The sequence below is a fragment of the Phoenix dactylifera genome, chromosome 16 (genome assembly GCF_051530095.1).
Source record: "Phoenix dactylifera cultivar Ajwa chromosome 16, Ajwa_hap1_PhDact_Kaust_v1.1, whole genome shotgun sequence".
Lineage (NCBI taxonomy): Eukaryota > Viridiplantae > Streptophyta > Magnoliopsida > Arecales > Arecaceae > Phoenix > Phoenix dactylifera.
In genome coordinates this window covers 15,787,223-15,805,694 of record NC_143205.1, presented here as the reverse complement: position 1 = coordinate 15,805,694, position 18,472 = coordinate 15,787,223, and the positions used below count along the sequence as shown (strand labels likewise).

Below are 18,472 nucleotides of genomic sequence, written 5' to 3'. Positions count from 1 at the left end.
ATGGACGGACTTGCACTATATATCAGTGTTACATGAACATGATGAAAATAAGGATTTTTGCCGTGTTCCCATGCAGATATGACATGACACATGTTACACACGTGAGCGATGTTGGTGACATGGCTCTGTTTCGGGTTGGTGGTGGTGGAGGGCAGAGATGATAGTAAGAGCATCAGGGAAAGAGGGGGGTAGATGGAGATGAGAGTGAGAACAATAGAGAGAAAGTGCACACCTATTCTGTGTAAAAGATGGTGAGGCGCGGATAAGGGAAACTGCTCGTGCATCTGGAGGAGGTTGTCAGCGCCATTGTTGGGCTTTAGAGGGAGAGGGCGAGGCATGCCATCACTGGTAATGCTACGAATAAGACTAGAAGAGGAGGCGATCATATTTGGATTTCGCGAGTTTCACATTGGGATTAGATCTGAACTTTTTTGGAAGCTCTCTCTCCCTGCCCATGCTTCCACTTGGATAAAAGAGGGTTTCTTTCCTTCTCAGTAATGTCATAAAGGGAAAGGGGAGAGTTCTGATGTACTAGAGGCATAGTTTAAGTTACAGTGGATACCTAGAAAAATTATGCAATGACTAATCTTTGAGAAGCATGTATACAGATTACTATGTGTACTAGACACCTAATTTGCTTGGTTGAAGGACCAGGGCTGCATTAAATTACGTGGTGGATTAAATGATGTTCCATCAAAAACATGGATAATGGGCCTAAATGAAATTATGGTCAAAGATTAATAATTTATCTAGAACATAATATTTTTAAGCCCAAACAAAAATAAATATTAAAATGATAGCCATGTCCTTGTATCCATTTTTTTGAGCTTGGCGTGTCAGATACTTTGGGACACTTGATAAGCGTGTCCCATGTCCAGGTAACGCTGGTATATATCCTGCTTTCTTGGCTACATCATGAACACTACCTCTGGTTCTATTATCAAAACTTTCTTTGCTCATTTGTTTGCACTCCTATTGATCATTATACTCTTTCATCATAATTTTGTTTACTCTGCACAACCACGTCCACTATCTTCTCTGATGTATTTTACTTTGATTATTGTATATCCCCAAATTTGTGTTGTTACTCTATCTAGGGATGCTTCACATCCCTATGTTTGCAATTATGTACCACAGATAGCCTTGATTGGCCTGAACATTCTTATCCGATGTCAACTTTCTCACTTTAAGCAGGGTGACAGCATCTGTTACAAGCAGCACACATGAGACTAAAAGCAAGACAGTTTTTTTTATGGAGAAGGACAAGATATATCTACAACTCAATCAGTTTATTAAGCCGGTATTTGCATCAGAGTGCTCTGTACCTAGGAACTGGTATGTGGAGAAATCACCTCACCTGTTCTTTTTATGCTCTACAGATTCCTATTATGGTAATCATGAGGGCCATGGGAATGGAAAGTGATCAAGAGATTGTGCAAATGGTAGGAAGAGATCCAAGATATGGAACTCTCCTCCTTCCATCACTTCAGGTAGCCTGTTGTGTTCCAATAAACATGCTTACTATTTAGGTGATTTGTCCTATGATTTTTTAATGCAAATGCTTTGTACTTTAATTATCATGAAATTCTTGAAATTGTTGGAGATTTGCACCTGATAATAGCCATTTTATACTAATATGCTGGTAAATTTACTGATTGACAAATTAAATATCTTTTTTTAACAAAATTCTCAGTTTTTGTTTAGAAATTTATTATCATGTCTGCATTTTAAATAACCATATTAGTGGTGGAATAGAATTGTCATTGTTTAAGGGGAATAATGCTGTTCAATGTGCCCCTTTCTATAATAGCTGTGATCTTAAAAAATGGTGGTGAACAACACCCATGACTATTAAATATAAGTTAGTGGTACAAAAACTGACAGACATTGGTTGTTTCACCCATTAGAAAAGATTAGCATTGGTTTATCATTATCAGATCTACCATAATTGTTAATGGCACTGCCTAGGTGCATGTTTGGGCCAAACAGCCTAGGGCCAGCCCATCTAAACCTTACTTTGTTCTCAGGATTTCTTTTCCCCTTTTCTTTTCTTGTTTGAGCCCCTCATAGGACATTTGGGAGAGCAGTAGTGGCTACTTCCAACTTAGCAGCAGCCAATTGGCTGGTCAATGGCTACTAGTGGGTCAACCATTGGTGATGGGTGACCACAGCAGTGGCAGTTGCTAGTGCTAGTGCCATCTCTCTCTCTATTCTTTTCTTTTATACCAGTCTTCATCTTCTTATTCTTCTTCTAATTTTCCATCTTCCGTCTACTTCTTATTAAGCCATCCTTCCCATTTTTCTGCTTTTACTCCTTTATTCTATTTTCCTTCTCCTTTTCTTCTACTTTTTTCTATGTATTAGCTGTTGAGTTATGGCCTAGCATCATGCTGGCGTTGCAATGGCATCAATGTTCGGCGTTGCAATGGCATCAATGTTCTTGTTGCTCTCCTTATAGATTTTGATCTTTGGACATTTTTGGTGAAGAATAAGGTTTAATGATACAATGTATGGAGGAAAAAGAGTGTATATATGATATAAGCACATGCTTATGCATATCATAAAGTTACATATGTAATTGAGCTTGGAGGCTTTTCCTCCCTAGGCATCCACCTAATCCATATAGATGGTCCACTATTTGTGGCCTTGCTTAGGCATTTTGGTAACCTTGTATACTGTCATTATCTTTATAAGCCAATAGCTGGATTGTGTCATAATAATTTGCTCTTGCACTGGAGTTTGAATGCTAGATTATAAAAGAACTATAATATTATTATAGGTGTCATTGACTAGGAGGCTGCTTCGTAAACAATGAGAAGAGAAAGGAAAGCTCTTTGTTCTTTGGTTGTTTCCTTTCACCTGGAAATGTGAGGCATGCTACCTTGGTCTCAAGTGTTAGGTAAGGATCCTACTAATAGCCATTCCCTCTATCCATATTGCTTTCCCTTCCTATTCTTGAATTGGAACTGGAGCAAGAGGAAAACCATCATGTGTCTCCATGTTTTGTTCCCTTTCAAGGAAAATGTCTTATAAGAAAATCAGCTATGATCTGTCTCTCCATTCTAGCTCCTTTTGAACCCAAATCTTGGAATTGGAGCAAGAGGAAAACCATCATGTGTCTCCATGTTCTGTTCCCTTTTAAGGAAAATGTCTTATAAGAAAATCAGCTGTGATCCATCTCTCCATTTTCACTCCTTTTGATCTGTCACGATTTGGACCCAGATCCGTGACACGGCCATGCTATTGCCAACTATCGCCCACAATAGCATGAAGCCACATATCAAGATAATAAGGTAATCAAAATAGTCAACCTTCATTTATAACCGTCCGAGTACAACTTTCAGGATAACCCAAAGTACAGAGCTACTAAAACAGTTTGTGTACATAAAATGTTTGTTTTACCTCCAAAATGAACCTGATGCAAGAAGTCTCTTGCTGCTAACTTTGGCGGTGATCTGACAGAAAAATGTAAATAAACAGGTATGAGTTATACGGCTCAGTAAGTAATCTTGCATAATCTTACCGGATCAAACATAATACTAAACATGCTTATGCAGGGTTTGAGAAGCTGACATGTACATCAAATACAATTTTTTATTTATACAATATACTCAAATTGAGCTGTAAATCAATGCATGTACAATCATGCAATTTCATAAATATGATTATATATCATAAAAATTGTGCCATTATTCTATGATTTAAAATCTATACTCTCAGATAGTAGTGTAGCTATGGCCGCTCCTAACTCCCACGGCAAGGATCAGTATGCCAAGTTATTGTTACCCACTGGCGGGGGCCCATGTTGCTCAGTTTTTCTTACCCACTGGCAGGGGCCATATGCGCATGCCAAGTTATTATACCCACTGGCGGGGGGCCATGCATAGCATCTGAGAGTTCATAAATCATAACTTTCATAAATCATATTTTATAAGTCATTTGAAAATTGATTAATGGCACCTCAAATCATTAATTTCATGATCATGCTACAAATATCATTTTAATGCATTTATAACACCATATTTCATGGAATACATAATATAACTGAACCATGTTATCTTTGGTAAATCATGCACACTTACTAGCATATGCTTCATTCTATAATTGAAAGTATAAATAACACTTTATAAATTGTATAAACAAAGTATTTTCATGATTTATAAAACAATAAGATTAGTGCAAGATTACTTACCTTTTTCACAAATCATATACACAATTCAAATTGCACGAATAATACGTGTTTGTGATACATGATCTATAATAAGATTTAAGATAGATTACTTACCTTTTCAATTGGCTTAAAACTTTCTCCTTTCCTTTGTTAATCAGTTCTTTGATTACCTAATCATGTCAAAGAGAACATTTATTCAGTAAGTATACTTATCTATTTATTTTGCGAGCCCTTAGCCTAATTTCATGTAATTTGAGCCACAAGGCTTCCGATCTCAATTTTAGGCTAGTTCCACCTCAATTTAACCCACCGTTAGACTACTTGAGCTTGGATTAAATCAAATCAAGCCCACATCGACCAATTTGGTCTTTAATTACAGGATTGGGCCTGGTTCAAGATTAGGTCTAGTCCTTTCTGGGTCAAATTGGTTTTTTGATTGGGTCATTAGGCATAGGTTCATTTGCGTACTGATCATTTAGTCTAGTATTGATTGATGTGTTGCTAGAACTTTGATTCTTGTGCCAATCATCTAATATTCACATTGATCGATTTGATTGCCTATATCTTCGTGCCAATAGCTTTGATGCAATTGTTTGCATCAGCCTTCATGCTAGCCAAGGTTGTCCTTGTGACTATTGAGGTGCCCAGGCTATCTTGTTTAGGTTCTTGGCATGGTATGCCGTACCGGCCCAAATTGAGCGGTACGGGGCGTACTGTACCGGTTCGGCATTGGTACCTGGTACAGGTGGTGTACCGACACTTGGCATGCCAAAAAATTCAGTACTATACCGTACTGATACTGTGCTAGTGTGACACCGGTACGAGGTCTGGTACCGAGACGGCGAACCTTGGTTCTTGGGTAGTTGCACCATTGAGGCACTTGGTGCCTTCCAAGCTTTCAAGTTGCATTATAGATCATCCTAAATTTTCAACCATGTTTTCATATATTTGATATGAAATGCATTTACTAGTTAGTAACTTGGATGCATTTAGTTAATCTTGTAGTGTATGTGTCTTTGTGTTTTGTCATTCATATGACCATCTTTGTGGACATGCTTTCTTTATTGTTGCGATTATATTTGCTTTTTAGTTTCGTTTTTCTGGGCTTTTATAATGTATTCCTGAATATATTTGAAGATAGATCATGTTATGTTGCTAGGAATCTTTAAATATTTTTGAATCATCCAATAAACAATTATCATATAAGTAAATCTTAAGTAGCACCAAAGATCACATTGTTGCATTGCTCAAGAAATTAATGATCTTAGTATTTATGATTACAATGTTTTCTTTTTTTATTATGTTTTCTTTTAACTATATGTTTGTGATAATTTGCTCATACAAGGCTATCGTACTTTTTCTATCAATTTTGAGGAAGTTTGACATTAGGGGCTCACTTGGCTGCTTAGGCATTTTGCCTAGGCATTTTGTGGGCCACACTACCTTGAGTGGCTTAGGTGTTTTTACAACCGTGGTGCTATCTTCTAATTGCTTGTTGATTACCTAATCTTGTTTCTATTAACCACTAGCATCAAGGCATGTGCTATGCATGTTGATGGAAAACCTAGATATGCTTTCACATTCATGCTTGGTAAAAAAAATATTGTTATTTTGCAAAATTAAGAAATCATATGTAAGAACCATAGCATTTCGTGACTTATTGATAAATTTGATTCTCTATCAATCAACAATGTGAGACCATTAACATGCTTAAAGCTAAACTGCTTGATGTCCGGGCAAAACATGGTATTCTTTCTACTGCTATGTTAGTACCAAAATGGTTTTAAAAATGAATAGTTGGTAATTTATCTGATATAGAACAATGATATTAGTAAAATGATTTGTATCATTTATTAAAAAAATGGATGTCTTGCTGTTCTTTATTTTCTAATTCTGAGTTGATGACCTATGTAAAAAAAAGGGATTTTTGGATTTGAAGAAAAAAGGAAATAAAAAATATGGAAATAAGTTGTAAATTTAAAATTTAAATTAAATAAAGAACAGATACAAATAAAAAAAGAACTTTGCCGACAATTATAGATTTTTGTCTGGTCAACAGACTCCTAATTTTCTGGCCTTATACCGTTTCGTTGTTTTTGAATATAAACAAAAAAGGAGATGTAATGCTTGTTACATTAAAAAAAAAAGGATATGAGAATGACCATAGCATAAGATAAATAATTGAGCGTGAAGGCCCATTGAATCGAAAGATTCATGTTTGGTTCGGGAAGACATAATGGAAGTTGTGAAATTAATGGTAAGATAATCTACTTTTATTAATTGAGTTATTAAATAATTGAAAACAAGGGCTCTTGAGTACCATTTGAAATTTGAAAGAATTACATAGAGGGGCCATTAAGCAGCTCGAAAGAGCTAGGGCTCACTTATAGAAAGTGGAAATAGAAGCAGATGAGTATCAAATGAATGGATACTTTAAGATATAATGAGAAAAAGAAAATCTGATTAATGCCACTTGGAACATTTTGGAACAATTATAAATTTATTTTATTTTTATGTATATTAGGATTTCAAAAAAATTTAAACGTATATATGTATATATTTTTGGATTCTAGAATTCCTTTTATATTATGACCCTGTAGATTTTCTAAATCCGTAGACTTCTATTCCAAATAAGGAAATAAAGATTATTTCGACCACTCTTAAATACTTTTTTTTTTAAAGATGAAGCCTAAGGAGTTGGATCCCTTTATCTTGATTTCTTTTCATACTTTAATTATGTATTGGGATGCATGTTTTAGGAGTAGGAGTATTATTAATTTTTGTCCTTTTTGATTATACTGGAATTCTAAGAAGGGTAGGATGGTCATAGAAAAGTCCAGGTACCAAGGGATATCTGGGTTACAAAGGGAAGTCTGGCTACAGACCTTCTTTCTTTTATAACGGTAGAGATATATATTTGTGATAATTTGCTCAGACAATGCTACTTATCTTATCAATTTTAGGGAATTCTAACTTTAGGCAGTTCCCTTGCTACTTAGACATTCCACCTAGGCATTTACTGGACCACTATCTAGGATGGGTTGGGTGTTTTGACAACCTTGGTGCTAGGTTCAAATTGCTTGTTGATTACCTAGTGCTGGCACTGTTCGATATGCTAACTAGTAGATTGCTTCAATTACCGTTCATGACTTAGTACGGATATTCACCTGTGTGGTTTGCCTTCTCTGTTGTATTGCACTCACCTACAAAATTTGCCAGTTTAGTGCATGAAACATAGAGTTTAGCACCTTCACGTTCATGGTTTGCCATCTACTGTATACAATAGCTTTAGCTTGTGGCGGATACTTCATATCGGGTTTCCCTTAGTTAGTTAATAAACTTAATTTTTATGGTACTCATTTGGGGAGTTTCCGAACTCTAGAATCATCAGAATTACAGTACGTCAGATTAGCCTTTTTTGTTTATGAGGAATTGAATGATCCATACTTTTCCTTATTGTTCAGCTTTATAGATGTTTCAAATCGTAATTTGACTATAATATTCTTTTCACTTTCTTGGCTGATGCAAGTTTGAAGCTGCTCTATAATATTTTTCTTCTTAAAGCAATCACAGTTCTATTATTGCGGTCTTCATATCCACTTATGCTGCTTTCATTTGTATTGTCTTGAGTCTTGACATTATTTCCCATCTTAGCATCATTGCTCACCAATAATGATTATTCTAGTCTTCTCTTAAACATACTTCTGCTTACATGTCAGGAATGTGCCTCTGAGAGAATATATACTCAACAACAGGCCTTAGAGTACCTCGATGGAAAGGTGAAGTGCATTTAAATATTATTTTTATGTTTAAAGTTGAAATTTTGAAATGGTCAAATTGTGAACATCTTACATAATCAACTAAATGTTTCTTGGTGGCATGTATTTATATGCAGAAATGTGTATTCATTCTTTGAGTTATGATGGAACATGTCTTTTGTAGTTCAAGTAACATCATTTCATTTAATTGGCAAATTTAAGTTATTTTTTCTCATATTTAAATTGTTATAAGAAATAATGGGTCCTAAACTATTGCAATGATAGAAAAGGATAATATTATCCAATTATGTATCTACTATTTGTTTCTTGATCTCACGTAAACTTATGAATACATGATACAACTGTCATTCAAAGCTTTCTAGTTGGCAATATGTGAAAGCTTGAGGGCTAACAGTAAATAGTGCACCAGATGACCATTGTGCAGTGAAAAGCTTATGTGCGCCCTTCAGAAATTTGAGGTGGGGTGGAGTTGGGATGGAAAATTTGAGTTGCATGTCAGGACGGGTTTTTCTTCAAATGTATTTCACACATTTCAGGTATGATGCTTTGGCATCAGAAGGTGTTAACTATTCAAACCCAACAAGTCCACCAAGAGAACCAATCACATGAAGCCCCTTCAGAAGCCCATTTCATAAAGCCGATGTCATGAGACTCCTTTTTGAATTCTCACCCTTCAACATTTATTATGCTAGGTAGTAGTATTATGATGATTGCCTTTTGCATCTAGTGTTATAATTAGTACTTGGAATTTTTGTGATTTATGTAGGCTCCAGCAGAAACAGTAAGATATTTTAAAAATTTTCATGTCATTACTGTATACATGCAGTAAGATATTTTAAAAATTTTCATGTCATTATGTACTTGGAACTAGTTCCGCCCTAGTTCCGCAAGCTAAGCCCCTGACTAGGTGGTTCAGGTCAGTTTTGCAGTTCTTGTTTATATGGTTCAATAAGCAGTGTTCTGGCCCAGCTAGTTAGCATGGATGGGTACAGAAGTACACACTCATGTACGGTGCCACTAACTTGCCAACATAGTTTGGATGAGCACTTAATATTTATAAATGATGACACGAGTCATGCTTAGGCGAGAATATTGAAGTATTTGTGTCACAAAATATAGGAAATAGGGTCTTTGAATTATTTATTTGATGGACAACTAAGAATTAACCACAGAGAGTAATGTATAATTAAACTAAATAGTTGGGCATGTGCATTGTTGATCTAATGCTATATTAAATAGGCTATATGTAGATGATGCAGCAGCGTTGAAAGTTTCTTGATGTTCAATTCTTGTGACCTGTGACTTGTGACTCCTTCAAAATGAAGTAATTTTGTTGATGCAAAAGAAGCCTCAGGTTCTATTAATTAAATCAACATGAATTTTGCATCTGTTTTTTTTTACCTGAACAGTTTACTAAAACATACAGACGAGGTACAGTATACTTAAGAAAGGCCAGTAATAGAGGGATGAAACCTATTAACTTGACCTAGGGCCTATATCTTGATACATTAGTTGCATGTCTAAGATATGTTTCTTTTGCCTCGCTTTTTTGGCTTATAATCCATTTTCATTGATTATCTAATTTATCTTTTTTTTTCCTACAATTATTATTTTGAGAGGCATACCAGTACGTAAGATGTCTAAAATACTTTGATTTTATGTATTTAATTTATATGATTAATATAAGGGTCATATTTCATTTGCTTACGATTAGTTTGGCCCTGTTAGCTATGCTTCCGTGTACACGTGTCTCATTATCTTTATGCAATTTGCGTCATTTGTTTGTGTATGCTTATTATGAGTTACATCTTGCTTCTTTGGTTTTTGCAGGTGGGAAGTGCTAATTCAGCAAGATCTGGGAATAGAAAGGTGATACTCATAATACCCTATTTACATGCATTTGCATGCAAACAATCTAATTTGCAAGTACATATGTTGTCTGTGAGTATTCACAAACAACAAACTCAGGCTACTAACTCCATATCATGTGGATGTGATATATGAATTTCATGTACATAATTATATATATATGTGTGTGTGTGTGTGTGTGTGTGTGTGTGTATGTATGTATGATCCACAAATACTCATTGTCCGCCTATATGCACAATTGAGTGTTTGTAGGTGCCTCTGCCCCTATGCATGAAAACCCTGATGATTGTCTGACTTTCTTGCTCTCTTGTCTAGCAATTTGCTTTATTATTCTCACTATGTGATATGTGCAGGAAGGATTAGCAAAGGCTATTCTTCTTGATGTATTCCTTGCAAATGTGCCGGTGAGTTTTGATTTATTTCTATCAGTTTTGTATCCACCAATCCTTATGACCAATATCTACATAATAGTCCCATCTATGTTGCAGGTTAACCAAGGTAACTTTCGGCCAAAATGCATATATGCTTCTGTAATGTTGAGACGCATGATGGATGCAATCCTGAATACTGACACCTTTGATGATAAGGTATGCAACATAGTTAGATCTCTGTACTTCACTATATTTTTAGCAATGCTTTTGTTGCTTTGGACAATATTTTGCTTTCAGTTGGATCTGTTATCAAATTGAGTTTTTTCATCAATATATTGTACTTCCTGTTTGGGTATGTGTGACTTGATCATGTGGAAATCTCCATTCCCATTATTAGACATCTTCAGGGAACTCTAGGATCCCTAGACAAAATGATTCTGAGATCAGCCCCATATGGCTGGACTTTAAGGCTTTATGTGCCATTGCAGTTCATTGCTTCTGCGTTAGACCCTTGCTAATCCTCTTACAATTTCTTACCACAACTTAATAAACTTATTATTTATGTACGGTGAGTACCCTTACCTGACCTTCGGTCCATGACTTGGTTAGAGTACAAACCTTGCTAGTCTGTACACTGCAATGGGTTTTATTAAAATATAAGCCCTTTGAAGTAGGCGGTGATTCAAAAACTGCTACCACATCTTTTCCATCAGGATCTGGCAGTGACAAATACTGACTTGGTTGATTTTGGGACACCTTAGACATCATTTTGGTCATAATTTTTGATTACATGAAAATATATATCCCACTCCGTTTGTTTTTGCTCAATTGTTTATTATTTCTTATTCTTTGTTGTTTCCCTTTTAACCACCATTACATCTATTGATTTGAATCTTTGAACCTTTCTTCTTAGTTCGCTACATCTTTTAGTTGACTTAAATTATCACATTTGCGATTCTGCCTCTTTCTTCCCTTCTTGCAATTAGTAAGTTTGTCAAATGAATTGGTAAATGGCTCAAGAAGTGCAACATGGATATTAGATTGGTTTGATAACTCACAATTAATATTTATACAGGATTATGTGGGCAACAAGCGGCTAGAGCTGTCCGGGCAGCTAATATCTTTGCTCTTTGAGGTGATTTGCTTAAGTTACAGGTTTGTGTTAGTAGACTTAGTTGACGGGCTACTTACAAGAAGTTCTTTTGTAGGATTTATTCAAATCAATGAATTCCTTTGCTCTAGAGCTTTTGAACAGAGCATATGAGCATGCTAGTCGTTCCAGTCCTTTGGATTTTGTCCATGTAAGTCAGGAAATTTCAATTTCATGTATTTTGATTATTCAGTTCATTAACTGCTGTCATTTCAGTTAGTGGAAATTATATATAACAAATTGTACTGCAAACTAGAACTTGTTCAACTATGAGAAAGTTTTTATGCTTTTGTAAGCAATGAGCAACAGGGAATTTGGCTCATGCTCTGATGTTGTATTAAAGTCAAAAATTGCTTTTCATGTACTCTTCTATGTTTCTTCTTCATGAAAATATTTATTCAATGGTTAACTTATCTAAATCCTCTTAGCTTTATATTGCATTAGATTTGCTCATTTTCTGATTACTTGCTGACTCTACATCTTTTATTTTATCTTGATAGCCTGTGTGTGATGCATAGCAGAACTAGAGAGAATGGTCTCTGCCTAATTAAAGTATAATATATAGTGAAGCGGAATAGTAGAATCATGAGTTTGAGATTTGGAGTCTCAGATGTACTCACTGATGTTGTAGACTGACACTGACACTTTGAAAAGGGATTCATGAAGTATAAACTGTTTATTGAATTTATTAAGTACCTTTCTCCTTTTCTCCTAGCTAGTGATTTTTTGTACACACTTTCAACCATATAACCAATGTGTCTTATCTTGTCGAAATAACAATACTACTTTCAAACATGAGCTTTGCAACTGAAAAATTTCATTACCTATTATTCTTGATTTCTGCATTAAATAGATGGTATTTCAATCATTTCTTAGCTTGTGAAAGCATCTTCTTGATGTCAAGAAACCCTATTAATAGTTCATATATGGACATGCAGACATGCATACATGTGAGAGCCCTGAAAGAGAATTATAGTTTATATTTGGACATGCTGTACTATTCTCCACATTGCATATATGCAGTTGGAAAAGCCTATCCAATCTTCATTGATTATCATTTTGAGGCATTAAATACTCTTTTATAAATCATGATTATGGTGTCTTTTAAGCAGTAACATATTGTTTTAGAAGTATCTCTGGATCATGTTAAGTCATTGTATCACAATCTTGTAGCTCTTGATAATTGATGAACCTTATGGGGCCATTGTGGATTTCAAGACATACACTTATATACATACATATATGGATTTCAAGACATACTTTTATACATACATATATGTACATATGTATTTAAGCAATTACGTACGCATGTATGTATGGATAAGAGCTGATGCATTTGATGCTTCCTCTGTATGCTGGCTTGCAACTGTACTTTAATTGAATTTGAAATCATTTGGTTGTAAAGTTCAGTTATTAACTTGGTGTTGATGTGTCATTAAGCTGGGCCTTTCTTTATTGAACATCTATATTCTTTAATAAAACATCTAAAATGCATTATGGATCCTGTAAGAATGTTATACATCAATCTTCTCTAAAGAAATAGATATTTGTTTTTTACTAGAAACTTTTTCTGCTTTAATTGGTTGTTCTCTGTTTTGATATCATCTTCCGTGTCTATTTTTTTGCATTGAATTTGTGTCTGCTTTACTTTTGTTCTATTATTAAACCTATTTTGACAAGTTCCACCGATCTATGTTTTAAGCATGCTCTTTTAGTTAGCATGTGGATTCTGGGTCATCCGAGTATTGAATCTTATTTTTCTATAGTGTGAGTTTATCATTACAATTGACTCATTTTTATCCTGCTTAAATCCTTTCAGTATATAAAGCAAGATTACATTACAAATGGCTTAGAGAAATCCATTGCTACGGGAAATTGGGATGTAAAACGATTTAAAATGCACCGGAAAGGTGTGTCACAGGTAATATTTTATTCTCCTTTTTGTTAATTTCTCATTATATTTCTAGTGCAAAGTGTTGTTTCATTCCTACTTTTTGCAGGTTCTTTCAAGGCTGTCATTTATAGGAGCTTTAGGCAGCATGACACGCATATCACCACAATTTGAAAAGACTAGGAAAGTAAGTGGACCAAGGGCTTTGCAACCTAGCCAGGTGAGAAAAATGTTGCTTGTATTTGCTGTAATGATTTCCTTATAACTTTTGTTGACAGCAATGATATCTATTTTCGTGGATTATTTATATTGAATCTATACTTTTAATTTGATAAAATTAATATTCTTCTGAAACAGTGGGGCATGCTTTGCCCATGTGACACTCCTGAAGGAGAAGCCTGTGGATTGACAAAAAATTTAGCTTTGATGACTCATGTCACAACTGATGAAGAGGAGGGCCCATTAATTTCTCTGGTTTGTTTGCTTCTTCTTAACATATTACATCTATATCACATAAGGTCTATTTTACTTTTCAGGCATTAAATCAATAATTTTTTGAATGGATCGCTCATAGCGATGCATGCCTGTGCACAAATGTACTGTCAATATACTGTTTTCAGTAATTTTCTTGCTTCATGTGCTGCTATTGCTTAACATCTTTCTTGCTTTAGTGCAGCATATTAGTCAATTCTAAGTCAGTCTTTAATTAATTTCATAATATCGTGCCTCAAAGTGATTGATGAAGCGTATGCACATCCTTGTCAACTGCTATTTCAGAAATAATATAAGAATATCAGTTATACATTTGGATTGATCTATGTGCTGTTAGATTGCTCCATATTATATGTGTTTTTCAGAGTTGCCTATGTCAGAAGAAATGATTGTCGCAATCTCAGTACTGGGCCCTATACCGGTACCACATTGGTACAGATTCGTATGCCTCCTTAGGAGGTTGTTTCAACGTACTGACACTTGGTATGCCCCTCGTTCCAAGTATTGGTTTGGCACCTATATGGTATGGTGCGTCTGGTATGGGATAGTATGCACTGCTATAATGAACCTTGGTTTTGTGACCTCCTCTCAGCTTTAGTGTCACACCTTTTATGAGATGCTCTTTAGTTTTTTGCAAAGGCGACTTTGCTTGTGAGAGGAGTCTATTGACTTTCTTTTAGGTCATGCAGTTTAATTTTATGAACCAAGGAACAATCTTGCAAGGTTAACGAATATCAAGAAAGAGAGAATGGAAGTAACAACATTAATTTTTTAAAGCGTTGAATACCAACTCAGTAGCTACTAAAACTTTATCCCACAGATGGAATACATTTAGAGAAAAGTGAGAGCATATATGTAAAGTATCAAAGAAAGGGCATGCGGGAATCACCTAGTCATGTTGTACTAATCATTTAACTATGCAAGAAGAATATACTTCCGGGAGTAGTAGACCTTCATATGTCCTGGAAACAATCCTACAGATGCGACATTCTAGCTCCTAAAGGAAAACATAATTTAACTAAAGAACTGCAGAATTATAAGCATTTGATTTAGTTATTTGAATATTCAAACCTATAATTTATGCTGGAGAAACTCTAGATAAGTGCTTAATGAAGTATGGAAAATAGCAAAGCTGGTAGATAGAACATATTAGATAAAAGAACTGACAGTGCATCTAGGTATGGGACAAGATAGACCTCCCTTGTTACTATACTAACATGCTGATGGGATTGACATAATTTCCGAAGTATAGAAGCAGGTACTAGGATAGACTCTTATTGTGTAGTTCTTCAAAGTTCAAAGCAACGTCTGTTGTGCCGGTACCGGACTCCGGACCGGTTGACTAGTGGCATGGGTCGGTACGGCCCTGCGTCGTGCCGTGCTAGCCCTGTACTGACACAGTAGAAGAGGCATGGGAGAGGGAGAATGGAAGAGAGGAAAAGAGAGAGAAGGGGGAGGCTGAGGGAGGTTGGCGAAGAGCCAGTGGAGGGCCAGGGAGCCGCCGCGCGGAGGAGGCAGGGCCGGAGAGCTGCGGAGGAGGTGGAGCCGAAGAACCGCAGAGGAGGAGCTCCGCCTTCGATCCTCTGTTTCGTTCGAAATAGGGGCCTAGAGGGGGCTCCTTTTATTTTTGCAAATTTTAAGTAAAAATCGGCAAAATTAAGTAAAGTCGGTAATGGGTTTGCTGACTTTCACTTAAAATTCACAAAAATAGAAGGGGACCGGAGGCAGAGCCCCTTCTCCTTGGCTCCTTGGCCTCCGCCTCCTCTACGCGGCGGCTCCTCGGCCACCACCGGCCGGCCCTGGCCAACCTATCTCTTCCTTCCTCTCCCACTCCCTCCCTCTCCCGTTCTCTCTCTCTTTTCCACTTTTTTCTTCTCCTTCTCCACCTCCGTCGCCGGTCTCGGTTTCGTCGCCGGAACCGTCTCAGTCCGCTGCCGGTATGGCTCGGGATGCTCCGAACTGGGCGATTCGGGACGGTTTCGCCGACCATGGTTTAGAGTATTATGTTATTGCTTATTTCATATCAGAGTCATGACCATGGTGAATAAACATTTATGTTTTGCTGGAATACTTTATGCACCATAACCAATAGCTAAGTTTTAAGTGGATTTAGTGGTACAGTTATGTAAACAACAACCATTAATTGGATATTAACATAATATTGTTTAGGTGTCAAATGCTCGGACATGGTTAATAAAAAATAATGAAAAAAATATGCATGCTTGTAAAACTATTAGTAGGATTTGAGATAGTCTGACTTGTCTAGGCATCATACTCCAATGCTAAGCCACAGATTAGTGTCAAGTTCCCAGCAATTGCACCACTACTCACGCACCAATGACACCTATCTGTTTTGTGTCCCTAATTGCAACCATTAAAATTCTCTAATCTTGGAACACTGCTTCCCTTTTATTGGTCCTTCTCCTTTCCTCCCATGGTTCTCGCTGCTACTTCTACCAAATTAATGCCCCAAAAGATTGTCATCTACTTTCATATTGCACTAATTTTCATTCTTTTGCATTCCCTTCTCTACAAATCATCTACCATGTCATAAGTGATTGTAACTATGTCAGGTTAGCAACATTAATTTTTCATGAGTTTTCTTTTTTGCATATTCTTTTTTTCTTACTGGTGTAGGTATTGCAACCATGCATGTTTTGTCTTTGGTAGTCATATTTGGTGTGGGTTGCATTTACATTATCTGTCACCTTCTATCGTGGCTCAGGTTCTGTTTCTGCATCCCCTTTGTGGGCATTTAGGTTTATTTTTCTATTAATGCCTATCTTTAAGAAAAATATATCAACATATTACCTGAATTCAGGGTTATAAGTCTGAAAGATAAACTTAAGGTGTTTCCAACCATAATTAAGAATGAACATTTTCCGACATGAGAATGTTAATGAGCAAGTTTTGTTTTTCTGACTAGTTTGTGACTGCATAACACACAAATTTTGATTCAATTTTATGGCAAGAGAATAGAGCATATAAAAACAATTTAATCGCAAAAGGAAACTAAAAATGAATGAAACACAACGTGGTTATAATTAATGTTTGTGTATATTATTGCATTGTATTGATTGCAAGATAGAATTTCGCTACCAAAATTATACTTAAACTCTGCTCATAAAGAGCAAGTAAAACTAATCAGAGAAATAGAGTAAAAGACAATGTGCGGAGTAGGAGGAAGTTTGGGTAGAGCTGCTAGTTTTTGGTGCCATGAAGAATGCTGAAGACGACTGCCAAGATTGGTTAAGCAGCATAACAAGCTAAATCTGGCTGATATCTTGCACTAACTGGAGAAGGGCATTGTCTCAAGACTCAGCCTTAGGGCAATGCCATCATGACATTGAAAGAGATACAAATAGAAATCTTTAGGTTTTCAGGAAGGTATTAGAGAGATTACTTTTATATTTTTTCTATTAAAAGAGGAGGGAGGGGGGAGGGGGGAGTTCAGGGATGTGAAAAATGGTGTTACATTGCGCAATTGTCTTTTCTTTTTCAATCTTGAATATAAAATAGAGAGAAACTGAGCCCCATTAACTCTTTTTGATCTGATCTTCTGATATCATCGTGCCAATATAATGACTGTGGCATCTGAAGGACTGGTACCTTTTCCTCTTGAAAATGCTAAAGCAACCTTCATGCCATTAACTAAATGAACCTTGGAGTAATTTGTCTTGCATTAAATTTTATTTACTTGAACAATTTATACATTATTACCATTAAATACAATGTGTATAACTGTACATACTTAAGTTAACAACAAATCGGATCTTAAGGTTTACTTGATTATATCTAGATGAACAGAAAGAATGTGTTGATGTGAAGTTGTGTCTAAAGTTAGTTTAGTGTATGACAAGTCATAACAACAAAATATAGAAGTGGTTGCACAATTTAATTTTAGGAGAAAGCTTAGATGGAATTGGAAGATGCAGGTTGAGGGCCAGTTGATTGCTTTACTGTACATTAATAATAAGAATAAGGAGAAAGAAAACACTGGGAAGTTACTTGTTGGTTAGGTACCACAAATTTCTTCATATATTTTAAGTAACATCCATCAAAAGTGTGCTATAATGATGTCGCAACAAGGCTTAGTAGAACGATATGGAAAAAGCAAAAAATTATCATGTTACACTTTTCTTGGGAAAAATTATAACTTTTCTAAGATTATTTGCTCGAAAGTCTGTCTTGATGTCCATGATGATTAAATTTAATTTTAAAATACAAGTCTATCAATTTTCTTTAGGAGGCTCTTTTCTTTGTGTATCTGATGGTTTTCACATTGTCTGCGGCAGTGTCATAGTTTAGGTGTTCAAGATTTAGCACTTCTCTCTGCAGAAGAACTTCATGCGCCGGGTTCATTTTTGGTAATATTTAATGGGCTTATACTTGGAAAACATAGGCAGCCACAGGTATAGATCATGCAGTTTAGCTATCTTAATTAATTAATTCTATAAATTTCAGTTTGCTTGTTTCTAGATCTTGCTCATGCTATGCTACTGGTTCTCAATATTGCAGTGTTTTGCAAATGCTATGAGAAAGTTGCGTAGATCGGGTAAGATTGGGGAGTTTGTTAGCATTTTTGTAAATGAGAAGCAGGTATCTTTCAGAGTTTTGCTTTTTCTTGCTTTATTTTCTTTATTTATATTCAGTTGGATGTGTACTTCATTTCTAAATGCAGTAGGGATCAAACTTATTTAGTTGTATTGGTTGCTATTTTGTGAAGTGCTATGATGCTGCTAGTTGTTG

General features: G+C 35.8%; 1 protein-coding gene across 3 annotated transcripts in view; it reads left to right on the top strand.

Moving 5' to 3' along the window:
• Positions 1 to 18,472, top strand: part of NRPC2 (nuclear RNA polymerase C2) — a 45,877-nt gene that overhangs the window by 10,560 nt on the left and 16,845 nt on the right. For all 3 annotated transcript variants that reach the window (XR_005506678.3, XM_088713068.2, XM_039114895.3), the window contains 13 exons: positions 1,195 to 1,300; positions 1,380 to 1,490; positions 7,891 to 7,950; positions 9,781 to 9,819; positions 10,173 to 10,223; positions 10,308 to 10,406; positions 11,266 to 11,325; positions 11,399 to 11,491; positions 13,160 to 13,261; positions 13,341 to 13,451; positions 13,589 to 13,705; positions 18,019 to 18,135; positions 18,242 to 18,322. Coding sequence is in view for 2 of the 3 variants with exons in the window: in XM_088713068.2 (XP_088569194.1) it covers positions 1,195 to 1,300; positions 1,380 to 1,490; positions 7,891 to 7,950; positions 9,781 to 9,819; positions 10,173 to 10,223; positions 10,308 to 10,406; positions 11,266 to 11,325; positions 11,399 to 11,491; positions 13,160 to 13,261; positions 13,341 to 13,451; positions 13,589 to 13,705; positions 18,019 to 18,135; positions 18,242 to 18,322 (1,147 nt within the window). In the remaining variant the exon portion in view is untranslated. The remainder of the gene's footprint in view (positions 1 to 1,194; positions 1,301 to 1,379; positions 1,491 to 7,890; positions 7,951 to 9,780; positions 9,820 to 10,172; positions 10,224 to 10,307; positions 10,407 to 11,265; positions 11,326 to 11,398; positions 11,492 to 13,159; positions 13,262 to 13,340; positions 13,452 to 13,588; positions 13,706 to 18,018; positions 18,136 to 18,241; positions 18,323 to 18,472) is intronic.